Raw genomic sequence first — 13698 nt, forward strand, 5'->3', positions numbered from 1 at the left:
GCATGTGTTCCTTTCTGATGTGTCTGTTAAAAGTGTGCTCTTATTTTCAATGATGAAGTCAACCTTTAGTGGCCAACCTGGTCTAACAACCTGAAACATCAGTTGGTGGAGACGTGGGAGTGACATCGTGACCACAGGACATCTGAGCTCTGAGAGATTTGAAGCCTCACACAAAACTGAGAACAATCACACACAAGAAAAAAATCTGTGTCACACATGAACTTACGACATGCACCAAATTGTTTTAAATAGTTCCACGAGATTGCTACTGTTCACTTCTGGAAGTAGTAACAGCAACATTGTGAGCTGAGTCTTTCGGGACTTTTTGTGAGATACACTTTCATTTTCAGTGTGACGCAATTGTGTGTGTGTGTGTGTGTGTGTGTGTGTGTGTGTGTGTGTGTGTGTTGAATGAGAGAGAGAAAGAGAGAGAGAGACTAAAAAACCTAAAATCTAAGTCAGTGAGCACTCTGCCTCATCCGACACACACAGCACTGACTGACCCACGCTGTTTCGCCTTGGCAGCAGACCCGTGAGTGACCTTGTGTGCACACCGTTGTGCTTTACAAATGAATTACACCGCCAGTGTCAGGTTTATACCACAGCTGATATATATTATATTTGAAAGTTTTTATATTTCAATTTAAACTTTATTAGTAATTACCATTCTTTTAAGAAACAGCTGAAGACATTTTTATTTAGAAAAGCATTTGATTAATTTCTTCTTATGCTGTTTTTATAGTTTTATTGTTTTACATTGTTTTATTTACTGTTATATTGTTTTTATATTCCCATTTCCTGTGTTGTAAAGCACTTTGTGATTTTTATCTGTGAAAAGCGCTATATAAATAAATTTTACTTACTTACTTACTTACTTACTTACCATAATCCTTTTTTTCATTTCTATGTAGAATGGTTAATCCACCAATGCGCAAAGTATTTGATAAGAATGATTATTTTACTAATGATTTCTTTTTATTACAAAAAAGCAGAAAAATATTCACACCTTGCTTTATTATTTTAAAAGATGTCAAATTACAATGATTTGTTTGCGTTCCTCAACAGAAAATGTTTTTAGTGGTTGATTGTTGTTTATTGTATTTGTTATTAACTTAGAAACTGTTTGCGTGCAAAGCAACACAAAAAAGACGCAAAAATGCTTTCACAATTTTAAAGGCGTGTTATCAATACAAACAATATTCTCGCAGATAACGACATCAATACCTTGTTCATATGTTTTTGTTCATTGTTATTTCCCGGTTAAAACGAAACAACTAACGGGCAATCCCCGCCCCTAAGGCGAAGTTATAAATATCGTGACCACACCGTCACCTCGCATAACCTTCAGACGGAGAACCTGAAAAGATCGCAGCCTCACTTCCTAAACAAAGCGATGTCTGCTGCCGTTGTGAGCCAGAGGTGGGGGGTGAACCTGCACATGAACCAGCTGCCAGATGCGACCCTGCGTGAGCTCAACCAGGTGTTGAAAACGCGCGTCAACCAAGGTAAATAAAAACTGAAAATAAATACATAAAAAATGAAATTATCAGTACTCAGTTAATCTGTGTCCAGTGTTTTAAAACATTTTTTAATCCTTTTAAACTGGACATCTTTACTTTCAACAATAACCTCTGCTCAGTGTAATGCAGGGAACATGGTACAGTTATCTATGACATGTGTGGAGCTATATTTAGTCTAAAGGCTGCAAAGTAAAGTCCCCTCTGTCCTGTGTTATATGTGTTTAGGATATACGAAGAATTATGGAGGAAAGTCACATGACCACGACTCTGCATCACTGTCCAAATGTGGAATCAAGACCGGTTCAGCTGTGCAGATGGTGAGGAAGGTTTATGGAGGCTGAAGAAGTCCATCATTATTTTTGAGCTTTCTTCACATTTTACAGCTCCTGTCACACCTGTGCTCAGCACTAATTTAATACTACATGGAATAAATTATAATTCACGTATTTCAACTTAATATTTTGGTATAAAAACATTTTAACAAAAGTACTAACCCTCACCTCTCATAACCTTCAGATGGTGGTAGCCAAAACAATGTGTGAAATCTCCATTATCATGGCTAATGGTCAGAGATGCCTGATGCTCCTGCGCGCCATACAGCTGCAAGTAATGATTGTGAGCATTTTCAAACAGAAAGTGCAGAAAATGCTCAACGAGAAAGGTAAGTAACCTGAAAAAACAAAAAATAAATACGTTAAAATTGTAATTACCAGTGCTTAATAACTCTATATTCAAATGTCTTTAAAAAAAAATTCACTAAAAAATCTATAAAATGTTATGAAGTTATGTTATGTTATGAATAATGCAGGAAACATAATATAATTATTTATGACATATTAGCTATATTCAGTCTAAAGTATCTTTTTCTGTTATGTGTGTTTAGGATGCACTGAGAAGGATTTCAAGCTGCACGTTGATGGCACGCCACTGGACGACGACTCTGCACCAGTGACAAAATACGGAATCAAAACCGGCTCAGTTGTGCAGATGGTGATTATGGTTCACGGAGGATGAAGGAGTCCATCATGAATTCATCTGATTACATCAAAGTTACAGGATACACCGAACTATAAATACACATAAAGAACAAAACGCATAATTCTGATTGAAGCCTGGCGTCTATGACTTTCCTTCTCCTTTGCGCTTTCTTTGCATTTTACGCCTCTTGTCATACCTATACTCAGCACTAATTCAATATCATATGGAGTAAATAATGATTGATTGGGGTGCATTTTTTTTTCCAAACAAGTTTCTGGGGCTTCTGTTCTCACAGTCAGAGGTGTGTGCCTGAGATGGTAATATTAGGAATATCTCCTCTCACTGACGTTACACACATCCACTATCCGAAACAAAGAATACAAACAATAATTAAGGAGCGTCAGATTATTATCATTACAGGAAGAAATCAGAATAATTGTAACTGTATATAGAGCAACCTCCAAAAAGTACATACTGAAAAAAGACTGATTTTATATTTGCTATTTGCTATTTATAATGTGCATGAATAAATACACATTACCAAATGTCATTGTTCTGCTCACATACCACTGATGTCTGCATGTTGAGTAGTTTACCGTTTTTAAGTCAATGACAACATTTGAAATAATTTTGAAATCAGGTTTAACAATTTTAATCTAAACTGAGCCGAAAAGCATCGTGATGTTCACGTGTTTCATATTTATTTAAACGTTTTGATTCCACCTTAACTTGATTATTGTACAACTTTAGCTGTTCCTGTAAATACTTCTAAATCAACATTGGTGTAAGGATTATATTGTTGATTGTCATTTATGCTTAGAAATTTTTACTCATATATGCTTAGAGTTTTATAATCGATTGCATAATAATAGAGGTTCGATCTGTAGTAGTCTGTAGAGACTCTGTGTGCTTTCCAGAGTGTTCTGGCATGCACACACATTTTAAGGTCATGAGAGAGGTCATACCTTCTCCTACTGATTTATACTATAGGAGGACACCTACTCTGTATCTGTTTTAGTATAAGTGCCTTTTGTTTAGATGAACTGCTGGACTTCCAGGCCAGCAGGTTTTGGGGAGTCGTTCACAGGGTCACATCTTGACCACACACACACACATACCTACACGGCACACAGACAAGGTACTCTTTGTTCACATGTATATCTGTGTAAGACGTCATATGTTAATGAACCTATGCATATTCATGTAACCTCAATAAAGAGCAGTGTTACGAGGGAGCAGACGAGAGCACTGCTGTCAAGCGAAGGAACGGCGCTCGTCCAGTTCTCTCCCTCGTGCACGAGTAACACAAAGAGCTCTGGTAAATTTGCGTCTTGCTTTTGATGTTGTAATAGAATTGTCTCCAGCGAGGGGTTGTGTTAGACAGACCCATCAATTGGCACAATTGGATCACTTTATAAAAAATAAAGTATTATTAAATATTTCATTTTACACGATCATTTTCATTTGTCAATATGGGATCTCAGCAAAATGTTGCAGGAAGGAAGGAAAATCCACAGGCTCATATCAAATTAGGTTTTGCTGACTTGTTCAAATCCAGGGATCAAATCTGACAATAAATGTTATGTTTTAGATTTACACATACAAGTCTTTAATAGTCAGTAAAATATTACAAGGTGCGACATTGGTTACGTGTGGATAAACTGAATAATGTCCATCTAATGCTCCTCAGCTTTTACACAATATTATTTAACATTAACTCGTGTTATTTATTTTAAATGCCTGAAGAGAAAGTGATAGTGAAACTACTTTAAACACAGGATTTCCCCAGGCTCTCTAAAAACCACTGTCATGTTTACTTGATAGCCTTCATTCCAGCCCTAAAAAACGAGTGGAATTCCCATCATTTATTATTGAATGAGTCTAAGAAAATGATGATAATATTTCTAAAGAAAGTATAACAACAACAATAATACCTCTCTATCTCAAGAGCTGAGCCCTCATCCTTCAGAAAAAACTGCTGCTTGTATCCACAGTCTAATTCTCACAGTCACTTGCCACAGCTCATGACCACGGGTGAGGGGAAGAACATACATCAACATGTAAATCACCAGCTTTACTTTTACGCTCAGCTTTCTTCACCACACCAAACCAGTAAAGCACTAAACTGCCTGTCAATCTCTTGCTCCGCTCCCCCATCACTTAAAGTCCTCCGCCCAACATAGCAGCTCAACCCTGACCAGTGGTGCTGATGTGCACTCCACCCATTTCCAGCTGAGAACCATGGCCTCAGACTTGGAGGTGCTGATTCTCACACCAGCTTCTTCACATTTAGCTTATGTGAATTTAGAAGATCTTGCCCAGCAAGCAACAAGATGCTAAACTTTATAAGTCAAACTTTTATTGCCTTCACAGTGAAACCACATAATAAGACAAATTTAAAGGTTCAGTTTTCCCAGAATTATCTGAACTCTGTTCATTTGGATCCCACCTGTTATCCTTCTCAGGTTTGAGCAGTAAACACAGACACTGACCTCTGCACACACCAGGAAGTGTCCCCAAAACTGTTTTGTTTATTTTGTTTTTGTCACTTTCAGTTTCTCTCCACCAGTTACAAGAAGTCATACGACTGCAGATCAGCACTTATATGATTTTAATTTATATAATAAAAGTGTTAGTGCTGCTGAGAGTCCAGGTTTATTTATTTATTTGATGATTTATGGGTTTTATCACTATATATTTTGTAAACTTGCACCTTGTAGTCAAAGTTGATCTGACCAGTGACGCTGTGTCTCATTATGACCTGGATTTATTATTTTATTTGGTGAGTTTGGGGGAAATATTGCGTTCCTTTTGCTACTGCAATGTTCTGAATGTGCATCAAACTGGATGTTAAAATTATTTCATCTGAATGTTTGTAAACTAGGACTGATGAGTCCACTCATACCCATCATTTGGCACAACAACCAGGATGTAAAGAAGCAAAAAAAACAAACCAAACATTGTTCTGGTTACATAACAAACGCTGATACAGGCAATTTTTAGTTGTTAGGTAGTTTACAGTTTTCAGCTAAATGATTGTGTTTGAAATTGAGGCGTTATTATGATCATCATTTACATGTTTCAGCTTAAGTTTAACTGTTTTGTTTACAGTTCGTCTTGGGTTCCATATTTAAATCTTTTTGTGTATTTTCTAATATATCTTTTTTTCTTCTTCTGGAAACCAAAACAGTGCAGAGTATCACTTAACCAGCATTGAGGGGGAAAGGAGAACATGTAGGGAATTTTAGCCAGAACACACTTTTTAAAAAATAAAATAAAATTTTAAAAAAATCTTTTTTTTCCTGATTGATTCAACCAGGATAATACGGAGCCCCGGAGGGGACATGGGAGAAAAAAAAATTAAGACGGAGTTTTGCGAGATCCCGAGTTTGTTTTGCGAGATCTCGCAAAACTTTTGCGAGATCCCGAGTTAGTTTTGCGAGATCTCGCAAAAGTCCGTCTTAATTTTTTTTTTCTCCCATGTCCCCTGCGGGGCTCCGTAGGATAAAACCCCATTCAGATTCAAAATCTCATTTACAACAACACTAAAATACATAACATTTTACAAATTATGATAGATGAGTGATCATCCACATAGAAATAGAAAGAAAAAAGTCCCAAAACATTTTCACATAGTAGTCAGATAATTTATCCATTAAAACATTTGCATGCCGATCTTTGCCTATTTAAAATTGTAAGCATTTATTTAAACTCACTTAGGGAAACAACTTGCTTCAAATGTAGCTCATTCTGGAGCTGATCCATTCCTTAGCGGTAAAGGACCTCATGCCGGGAACACAAGCACATAAGTTTACAATGGTTAACTGATATGCGTATCACGGCCTTTATAGGCCTTTATCACGGATGCCTGAGATCAAAAGCTTGGGTTGGCAACCTGGCAATAAGTCTAAAAGGCTCGGGCTATTTTCCAAAGATCAAGATCAGCAAACCTGGTGCAAAAAGTAGCACCACCTATGTCAGGGAGAGGTTGAAGCAGGTGTGGACAACCATTGCGAGAGTAGAGCAGTGGGACTCTGGAAGCAAAGATGACTGATGTTTTATTTTATTTTATTTAGCCTAGTAAACCTTTATGTCTGGGGAAAAAGCAAGACACCTTTGCTCCTTGGAACATTACATATCAGAGCTTGGATGTTAAATAGAGATAGAAATTCTTCTGTAAAATGTTTACCTCAGTGCAATACATGCTGTGACTTACATGTGAATACGTTAACAATGATTTTACATAATTTAAAAAGAGTAAAAAATATACTGATATCCCTGGGTTCACACTGAAACTTGAAATTTAAGTTAACCTTCAAACAGCTAAACTTTAATCAGATAAGAGTTAAATATTTTATATTGTATAAATGAAGAACAGAATGAAAACAGGTTTTCCTGCATTCAATTATTATTATACAATAATAATAATTAAAAATCTGCATTTTAACTCAGTCACTGTATTAATTTAACTTTCAAATCAACATTTCATTTGGACCATTTTTTTTTTTTTTTAACAATGTATAGTAAAGAATCACATTTTACATGACAGTGTTAATTTTCTATACACTAAGGAACAAAAAGGCAGAAAAAAAGAAAAATCTACAGGCTTGTATTAAATATGGTGTTGCAAGCTTTTCTTCCTCAGAGACACATTTTTATTTTTAATTTCGAAAATGAAACAATTAACTTAAATATGCTGAATGTTTTACACAATGGCTTTAATTAAACATAACAAAGTTTTATTAGAAGACACATTTGCTCAAAACAGTTTAGAGGAAATAAGAGCATTGACATTGATTAAACAAAACAAGGTTTTCCTACACAAAACATTTGTTCTAAACAGATTTAATATCACGTAGTTTGCAAACGTGATGTTAAATCAAACAAAATGTGTGATAAGGAGACAACATGTGTTATATATATGTAAGTAACCAGAGGATAGGATGTGCACACAGAATGTTTAACTTTATTCTAAGTTTATGAATGAATGGCATTTATCAGATTTATCATTACAGTTCAGACATGACACAGCTGCAAAGATCATATTTGGTAATACATTTCTCACTACCATCATTTTTTTTTTAATTTTTAATGCGATGACATTTAAAGCAGAGAATTAAAAAACACAGCATGGTCAATTGATTTAGAAAAGACACTCTTAATTTAAAGAAAGTGAAACTTAACAGCCTCGTGTCTTTCCCATTATTTCTTCTGCCAGACAGGTATAGAGGTCTGTCTGGGGGCAGGAATACACCTGGTTATCAAACATGTACTGGAGCTCTTCAGACATACAAAACAAAATGTCACATTGCATCGAGGGCAGTGAACCGATTCACAATACTTCTTGCTGTGCTCCAACAGTAACCCACAAGTGGGACAGGCACGAACAGAGGGACACTCCTTCACTGAACCAAAGGTGATAGTTGGGCATTTATTTAGTGTCTCTAATGACTGGTTGCAGCAGCCACGATTTCCACAGCGGTCCTTCTGAGGCCGTGCACCCTTCCACTCCCTCAAACACTGCCAGCAGAATTCAAACGGCCGTCCTTTTACTGCTGTGCACACTTTACAGAGGACATTCAAATCTGATCCATTCTCTCTCGTCATAGTGGATCTGCAGCCAGGACACTACATGGAGACAGAGGTGGGACAATATGTAATACATGATGAAATGTCTAACAATTCTCCATTTACATGAAATATATATGTTAATGAATCACTTACCATCTTAGTCGTATGTGTCTGCCTGGCAGCATTGAACGCCATGGTTCTTCTAAAATATGCATTTTCTTGAGGCGTCAGCAGAGCCATTTTACAAACCTCTGCAAAAGTCCACTCGACGTTACAACCAGACGCACCACACACAAACCTGCTTTCACCCTTTATTGAAATATGGAAAGGTACATTATTTATACAGTTCAGGGGTTGAAAACAAACGACAGAACAATCTCATGAATTGCAGTTAATATCTTTAGGTTAATCTTTGATTAATAAAACTATAAACACTATGTTGTGTGAGGGTTACTACATATTATCAACAAATGAAATAGTATTGTTCCAATCCAGTCCGCAGGAAAAAAAAAAAAAGATGATATATTGGGCATTGTTTTCTTGATTTATTCACGTGCATGTAGCATTAAAAACATTAACTTCTGTAATTTCAAGACACAGGCAAAACTATTCTGCCCTGTTTAAAATCTGAATTCTGCCACTGTGTCTGATGTTGTCTGTTATTTATTTATTTTAATGAAGCTGACCCTTAGTGGCCTACCTGGCTCAACAACCTGCGACACCAGTTGGTGAGAGAGGTCGGGGTCACAGCGTGACCACAGGACATCTGAGCTCTGAGAGATTTGAAGCCTTCATACAAAACTGAGAACAATCACACACAAGCAAAAAAATATCAATGTTACACGCGAATAAATGATCATGCGTTTTGTTTAACCTAGGCTAATGTGAGCACAGGTAAAATGATTGTATTTAATTATTGTCATTATTTCTATATTAAAGTTGAATCTGTTCGATGTCACTTCGAAAAGTCCCCACGTGACACTTACAGTCCAAATCATCCTCTCCATCGACAAATCTAAGTGTTTTGTCATGAGGGTCGTAACACTTCTCCTGGGTTGTTGGCACGCTTGGGGGCGTCACACTGCGAAACAACAACAAACAGATCAGAATGAACACTTCCGGTTTCACTTCAAAAAAGAGACTATGTGAGCTGCAGTGTTGCGCAGTTTTTGATACTTGCACACAGCTCGCGTTTCTTCTTAACATAAAGTTTTTGATCAGCGGCTTCGTGTTTCACATCACTGTGATGTCAGACTGTGACACTGAATTATCGCATTGCGCAGTTTACAATCGTAACGAAAAGTCAGACCATAAAAATCGTTAGCAGTGAAATCGGAGCAGCAGATGTAACCTGAGTTGTTACCTGTGCAGCAGCAAAGGCGGGGACAAGTACATCGGCGCCCTGTCTGCGGGACACACTGGATACATGTAATAGACATCTGGCACGTTGATGAACGGAGCAACGCCCGAATCTTGGTGAGGTGAACACAAAGGTGTGGTCCGGTTGAACATCTGGCTTGGCTTTTATTGTCACTGCGCACTATCTGTTCACGGGAGTATATCCAGCGGTCGACTAATCGTGTTGTTCTGCGGTGAATATGAGCAACGATACTCCTCCCTCCCTCCCATCTCTTTCTCTCTCCCACTGTGTGTGTGTGTGTGTTTTCAGGGCCGCACCTCTGTAGTTGGTAAAATTCGAGTTTAGCCTTGCCTGCTGGTTTTTACGACGAGTCCTGATTGTATTAAAAGATTTTTTTTCATTATTTAATTTCATTCATTAGTGTTCATTTTGAGAACTAATTCTAAGTTTCGAGATTGAACTCGAAATAGTTGAAAATCAAAAATGAAAAAAGTCGAAATACCTTTTTTGATTTATTTTTTAATCGTTTTGAGTCAAACCACCTCCTCAGTGCTGCTACATATCCTACAGCATGCCTGGTGTAGATGAGTTAGTTAGACAACTTAATCAGCTCTCTTTTTGTATCTTGTGTTACAACATACACTCTCTTTACTGCACGAGCGTGCAGACAATACAAGAAGTGAGAAATAGCACAATATATGCTATATATACATACATATAAGTCACTTACTGATGAATATCTGAATAACAAAGAAAGAAATAAGAGTATGTGCAAAAAGGGTGTGGCTATTACAGTATGCAGTGTGTTAGGTGGATGAAGTGTACAGGGAGATGGCCACAGGCAGGAATCCAACTTCCTTACACCAGCACCAGCTGTTGGAAATACCCAGGAGTCTTTATAATTCCACTTTGGCCTGGTAAGCTTTTACCTCCTCACCAGCAGACTGAGAACAAAGATGACTCTGTTTAACCTTATATCTGGTTGCCATGCAATGTAAATAGATCTTCCCTCCCCCTGGTTGTGTTACACCAGAGCCATAACTTTAAAGAAATGGAAATGCTAAGATGTTGGATGCATTAGTGTAGATTCAGTAGATTCAGTAATCTACTGAATCCTTTCAGTAGCATGATAGCACTGTGATTTGGTTTGATCCTTAATTGTTATTGTTTGTTTTTATTTGAATGTCTAGAGAAAATCACACATCCATCCATTCACCTCATTGCCATAATAAACCTTTAAGAATAGCTTTCTGGATCTTGTCTTTAAATATGCACACCACATCAGACGTTCTGTGAGTCAGCACAACCAACATCAGTGTCGTTCCTTCATTGACATCCCCACATAACACAGGGTTAACCTACTGTAAGGTGGCTGGGATAGAGTTGAATTCCTGGCCTGAATTGTTATCTCAGGATATGTTCACTAAAACAGTGGAGTATGAAGTCGTCTGATTGCAAGAACATTAAAAGATGAACAGACACCACATTGGCATAGATCATCAATAATAACGACATATATTGGCCATGTCCACAGCTCAACTGGCCATTGGGCATACTGGGCATTTGCCCGGTGGGCCAATGGTGATTTTTCATTTTTATGGGCCAGTGTTGTTGTTGTTGTTGTTGTCTGTAATGGTACAAACAATGAAAGGTGGTGGACTGGCCAATTGGTCATGAACGACTCTGGGCTGGACCAGTTATAGCCGAGGAGGTCGGATGCACCTTCCTCCTTGCTTGGGCAATGGCTCTAAAAGCAATCTTGTCACAGACAAACAGAATAACATGGTATTGAGGTGAAAAGGAACACGATTTGTCCCATACTTCAGCTAGAATAGAAAAAAAAGACAAAGCTGGAGTTATTCTGTGTTTTTATGCTGCACAGCTGCCTCTTCTTCTCTCATTCTCTCCCCCTCCCTCTTCTGTTGCTACTTCAATCATGAAACTGATCAATGATCAGCTGATCGGCTTTTCTCTCTTGTTTGTTTATCGCCCACTTTGCACCAGAAAGAGGAAGCCAGCAGATTTCACGCTGAACAACAACAGCACGTTTAAGCTTGATCAGCTGTTGTTATAATTTATTTAATATTACTTTCTAGGACCAGCTGATGTTTGCTGGAGCCACAGCTGTAAAAGCTGCTGGTCATGATATAGGTTTGGTTATCTGGTGAGAGGAAACATGAAGATGAAACCAGGAGATGTCCTTACTGAATCATCAGAGCTGAAAAGGTGATGGACAAACAGGTTTACCTTTTAGGTGACATGAATGAGTTGAAGGGAAGTTATGAACTGTTTCTGAGAGACAAATAACACCAGGATCCTTTTTCTACGTAGCTGACAGCTGGTAACTGTGCAGGGGCGGGTCTAGCAAAGCTTTGCCAGGGGGCAGGTAGGGCATTAACAGGGAAAGGAGGACAAAAATAAATACTTTTCTTCCTTATTCTCATTTAAAATGTCTCGCTTTTAATAAAAAATTAACTGAATCTTTCAACCAAAGTGGTCATCTGATGTAAAATGTATAGAAATCATTCATTTATACCAACAAGATAGTGTACATCACTGTCACAACAGCATTTGTTTTCATTCAAAGGCTTTATGGCTTTTCCTATAATACCTGGTCTCTAGTCAAAATGCCCGGCCGTTTTTTTGTCCCAGTCCAGCCCTGGGTCTGTCCGTTCAGCTGATGTAAACTATCCACCCTACAGTGTAAACATAATGTGTGGCAAAAGTAAACCATGCGATTTCTTATAACTCGATTTAAAACGATAGTGAAACTAAATTAGATATGGAACTTCCCTAACAGTCCAAACGTATCTGTTGGTGTGGTTTGTTGATAAAGCCACCATTGTAGGCTGATATAAGCTGCTACCGCTAGTCTTTGTGAACAGCTATTTGGGACAACCCTCCTAAAAGGAAAAAGCCATCTCAATTATAAATTCAGCCCACGCCCATTCTGACTTTAACATAACCTGAAGGAGCTCGTACCGCTCACACACGATCCAGACAAACAAAATGTGCAAGTACAGCTTGTCTGTCCTCTCACCTGCAGGGGAGATGGGGATTCTTAAATTAAACCACTCCAAGAAGCAGCAGAAAACAGTCAGTGACCTGAAGAAAGGAGCGCTGAAGCTGTTTCCCAAGAAAGGTAAGCCTAAAACCTAAAACAGATCAAAAAGAAAAATTACTTCTTGATCACGTGGCTCTATTGTAAGCCTACATTCAAATGTTTTTGTCTATTTTATGAATCTTTTAAATTATATATTTTAAAAAAAACTACATGAAGTGTTTAATTTTATTGGTAATAATAATATAGTTAAGAACGATTTAGTTTGGTGTCATTGTTATGTGAAGTATTTGTGTAGCAAAATAATACAACACACCAACTTCAGCCACACATTCAAGTGGACATCTCAGTCTGAGTAAACATGTGAGCTCAAGCCAGCTCAGACAGGCTGTGTTAACAGATATGACCACAATTACAAACACGTTTCCTGTGTACTGTGTTGCTGTTTCAGTAAGTCGCACAAACTGTGTGCACACTGTTGTTGAGGTTTTGTTTTTTACAGTTGAATTAAATGTTTTTCACACTTAGTTTAGTTTTAGTTGAGCAGTGGCCACAGTCATGTGCTGTCTGAGTGCAACTTAAAAATAACAATCTTCAGTCGTGTTCAGGAAACATGATATAATTATTTGTGACATCTTTATATACTTAGTGAGGTTCGTCTCTCTCCTGTGTTGTGCGTGTAGGATATCTTCTGGGTGAAGTCCGGCTGGTTGTCGCAGGGAAACCGCTGGATGATGAATCTGCATCTCTGTCTGAATATGGGATCAAACCATCGTCTGTGGTGCAGATGGTGGCGAAGGTCCACGGAGGCTGATCATCACTGATGCACTCAACTGCATCCACAAGACTCACAGCAGGACTGAAATATGAGACACCAAAGGACAAAATCCGTCATCTTTAACTGTTTCAAGACTTGTCCCATACCTGCTTAGAGTTCAGCACTAATTAATTATGATGAGCTGTAAATGATGAATAATTAGGATGTAATAATGTATTTTGTGTTTATTTCCCTGTTAAGCTGTGTAACTTGCTATTTGTTGGTATATCAAAAATAACTATGAATGTATATAATTTTTCCCAAGAAAGTCATATTGAGATATTTTTCCATCTTATTCAATAATAAAAGTTTTTTTTTCTTTTTTTACAGTCTGTGTTCTGAGAACAAATCTCAATAGTCCATGTATACTACAGATTCCACACTGCTACAC

At 37.7% G+C, this 13698-nt stretch overlaps 3 protein-coding genes across 5 annotated transcripts; 2 read left to right on the top strand and 1 right to left on the bottom strand.

Moving 5' to 3' along the window:
* The first annotated feature begins 469 nt into the window (after window positions 1-469).
* LOC146391200 (uncharacterized) lies at window positions 470-3810 on the top strand. Of its 2 annotated transcripts, none has more exons than XM_084924054.1 (5): window positions 470-532; window positions 1349-1505; window positions 1746-1837; window positions 2037-2181; window positions 2404-3810. In XM_084924054.1, the coding sequence occupies exons 2-5, from the start codon at window positions 1394-1396 to the stop codon at window positions 2532-2534; spliced, it is 480 nt and encodes a 159-aa protein (XP_084780180.1). In that variant the 5' UTR covers window positions 470-532; window positions 1349-1393; the 3' UTR covers window positions 2535-3810. The 2 variants fall into 2 exon arrangements, with proteins under 2 accessions (XP_084780180.1, XP_084780179.1); XM_084924053.1 differs by having other exon boundaries at window positions 485-532; window positions 1300-1505.
* Window positions 3811-6965: 3155 nt separating this feature from the next.
* LOC146391201 (uncharacterized) lies at window positions 6966-9745 on the bottom strand. Its single transcript, XM_084924040.1, has 5 exons — window positions 9433-9745; window positions 9056-9150; window positions 8770-8870; window positions 8223-8378; window positions 6966-8126 (listed from the first exon to the last, which is right to left on the bottom strand). The coding sequence occupies exons 1-5, from the start codon at window positions 9579-9581 to the stop codon at window positions 7701-7703; spliced, it is 927 nt and encodes a 308-aa protein (XP_084780166.1). The 5' UTR covers window positions 9582-9745; the 3' UTR covers window positions 6966-7700.
* Window positions 9430-13636, top strand: LOC146391202 (uncharacterized). Of its 2 annotated transcripts, none has more exons than XR_014799896.1 (3): window positions 9430-9545; window positions 12476-12571; window positions 13174-13636. XR_014799896.1 is itself a non-coding variant. In XM_084924056.1 (3 exons), exons 1-3 carry the CDS (start codon window positions 10226-10228, stop codon window positions 13302-13304), a joined length of 348 nt encoding a protein of 115 aa, XP_084780182.1. In that variant the 5' UTR covers window positions 9893-10225; the 3' UTR covers window positions 13305-13636. The 2 variants fall into 2 exon arrangements, 1 of the variants encoding a protein (XP_084780182.1); XM_084924056.1 differs by lacking the exon at window positions 9430-9545 and adding an exon at window positions 9893-10346.
* Window positions 13637-13698: the final 62 nt, after the last annotated feature.

Source organism: Perissodus microlepis, chromosome 3, assembly GCF_051167445.1.
Source record: "Perissodus microlepis isolate ML-2025 ecotype Zambia chromosome 3, ASM5116744v1, whole genome shotgun sequence".
NCBI classification, from domain to species: Eukaryota; Metazoa; Chordata; class Actinopteri; order Cichliformes; family Cichlidae; genus Perissodus; species Perissodus microlepis.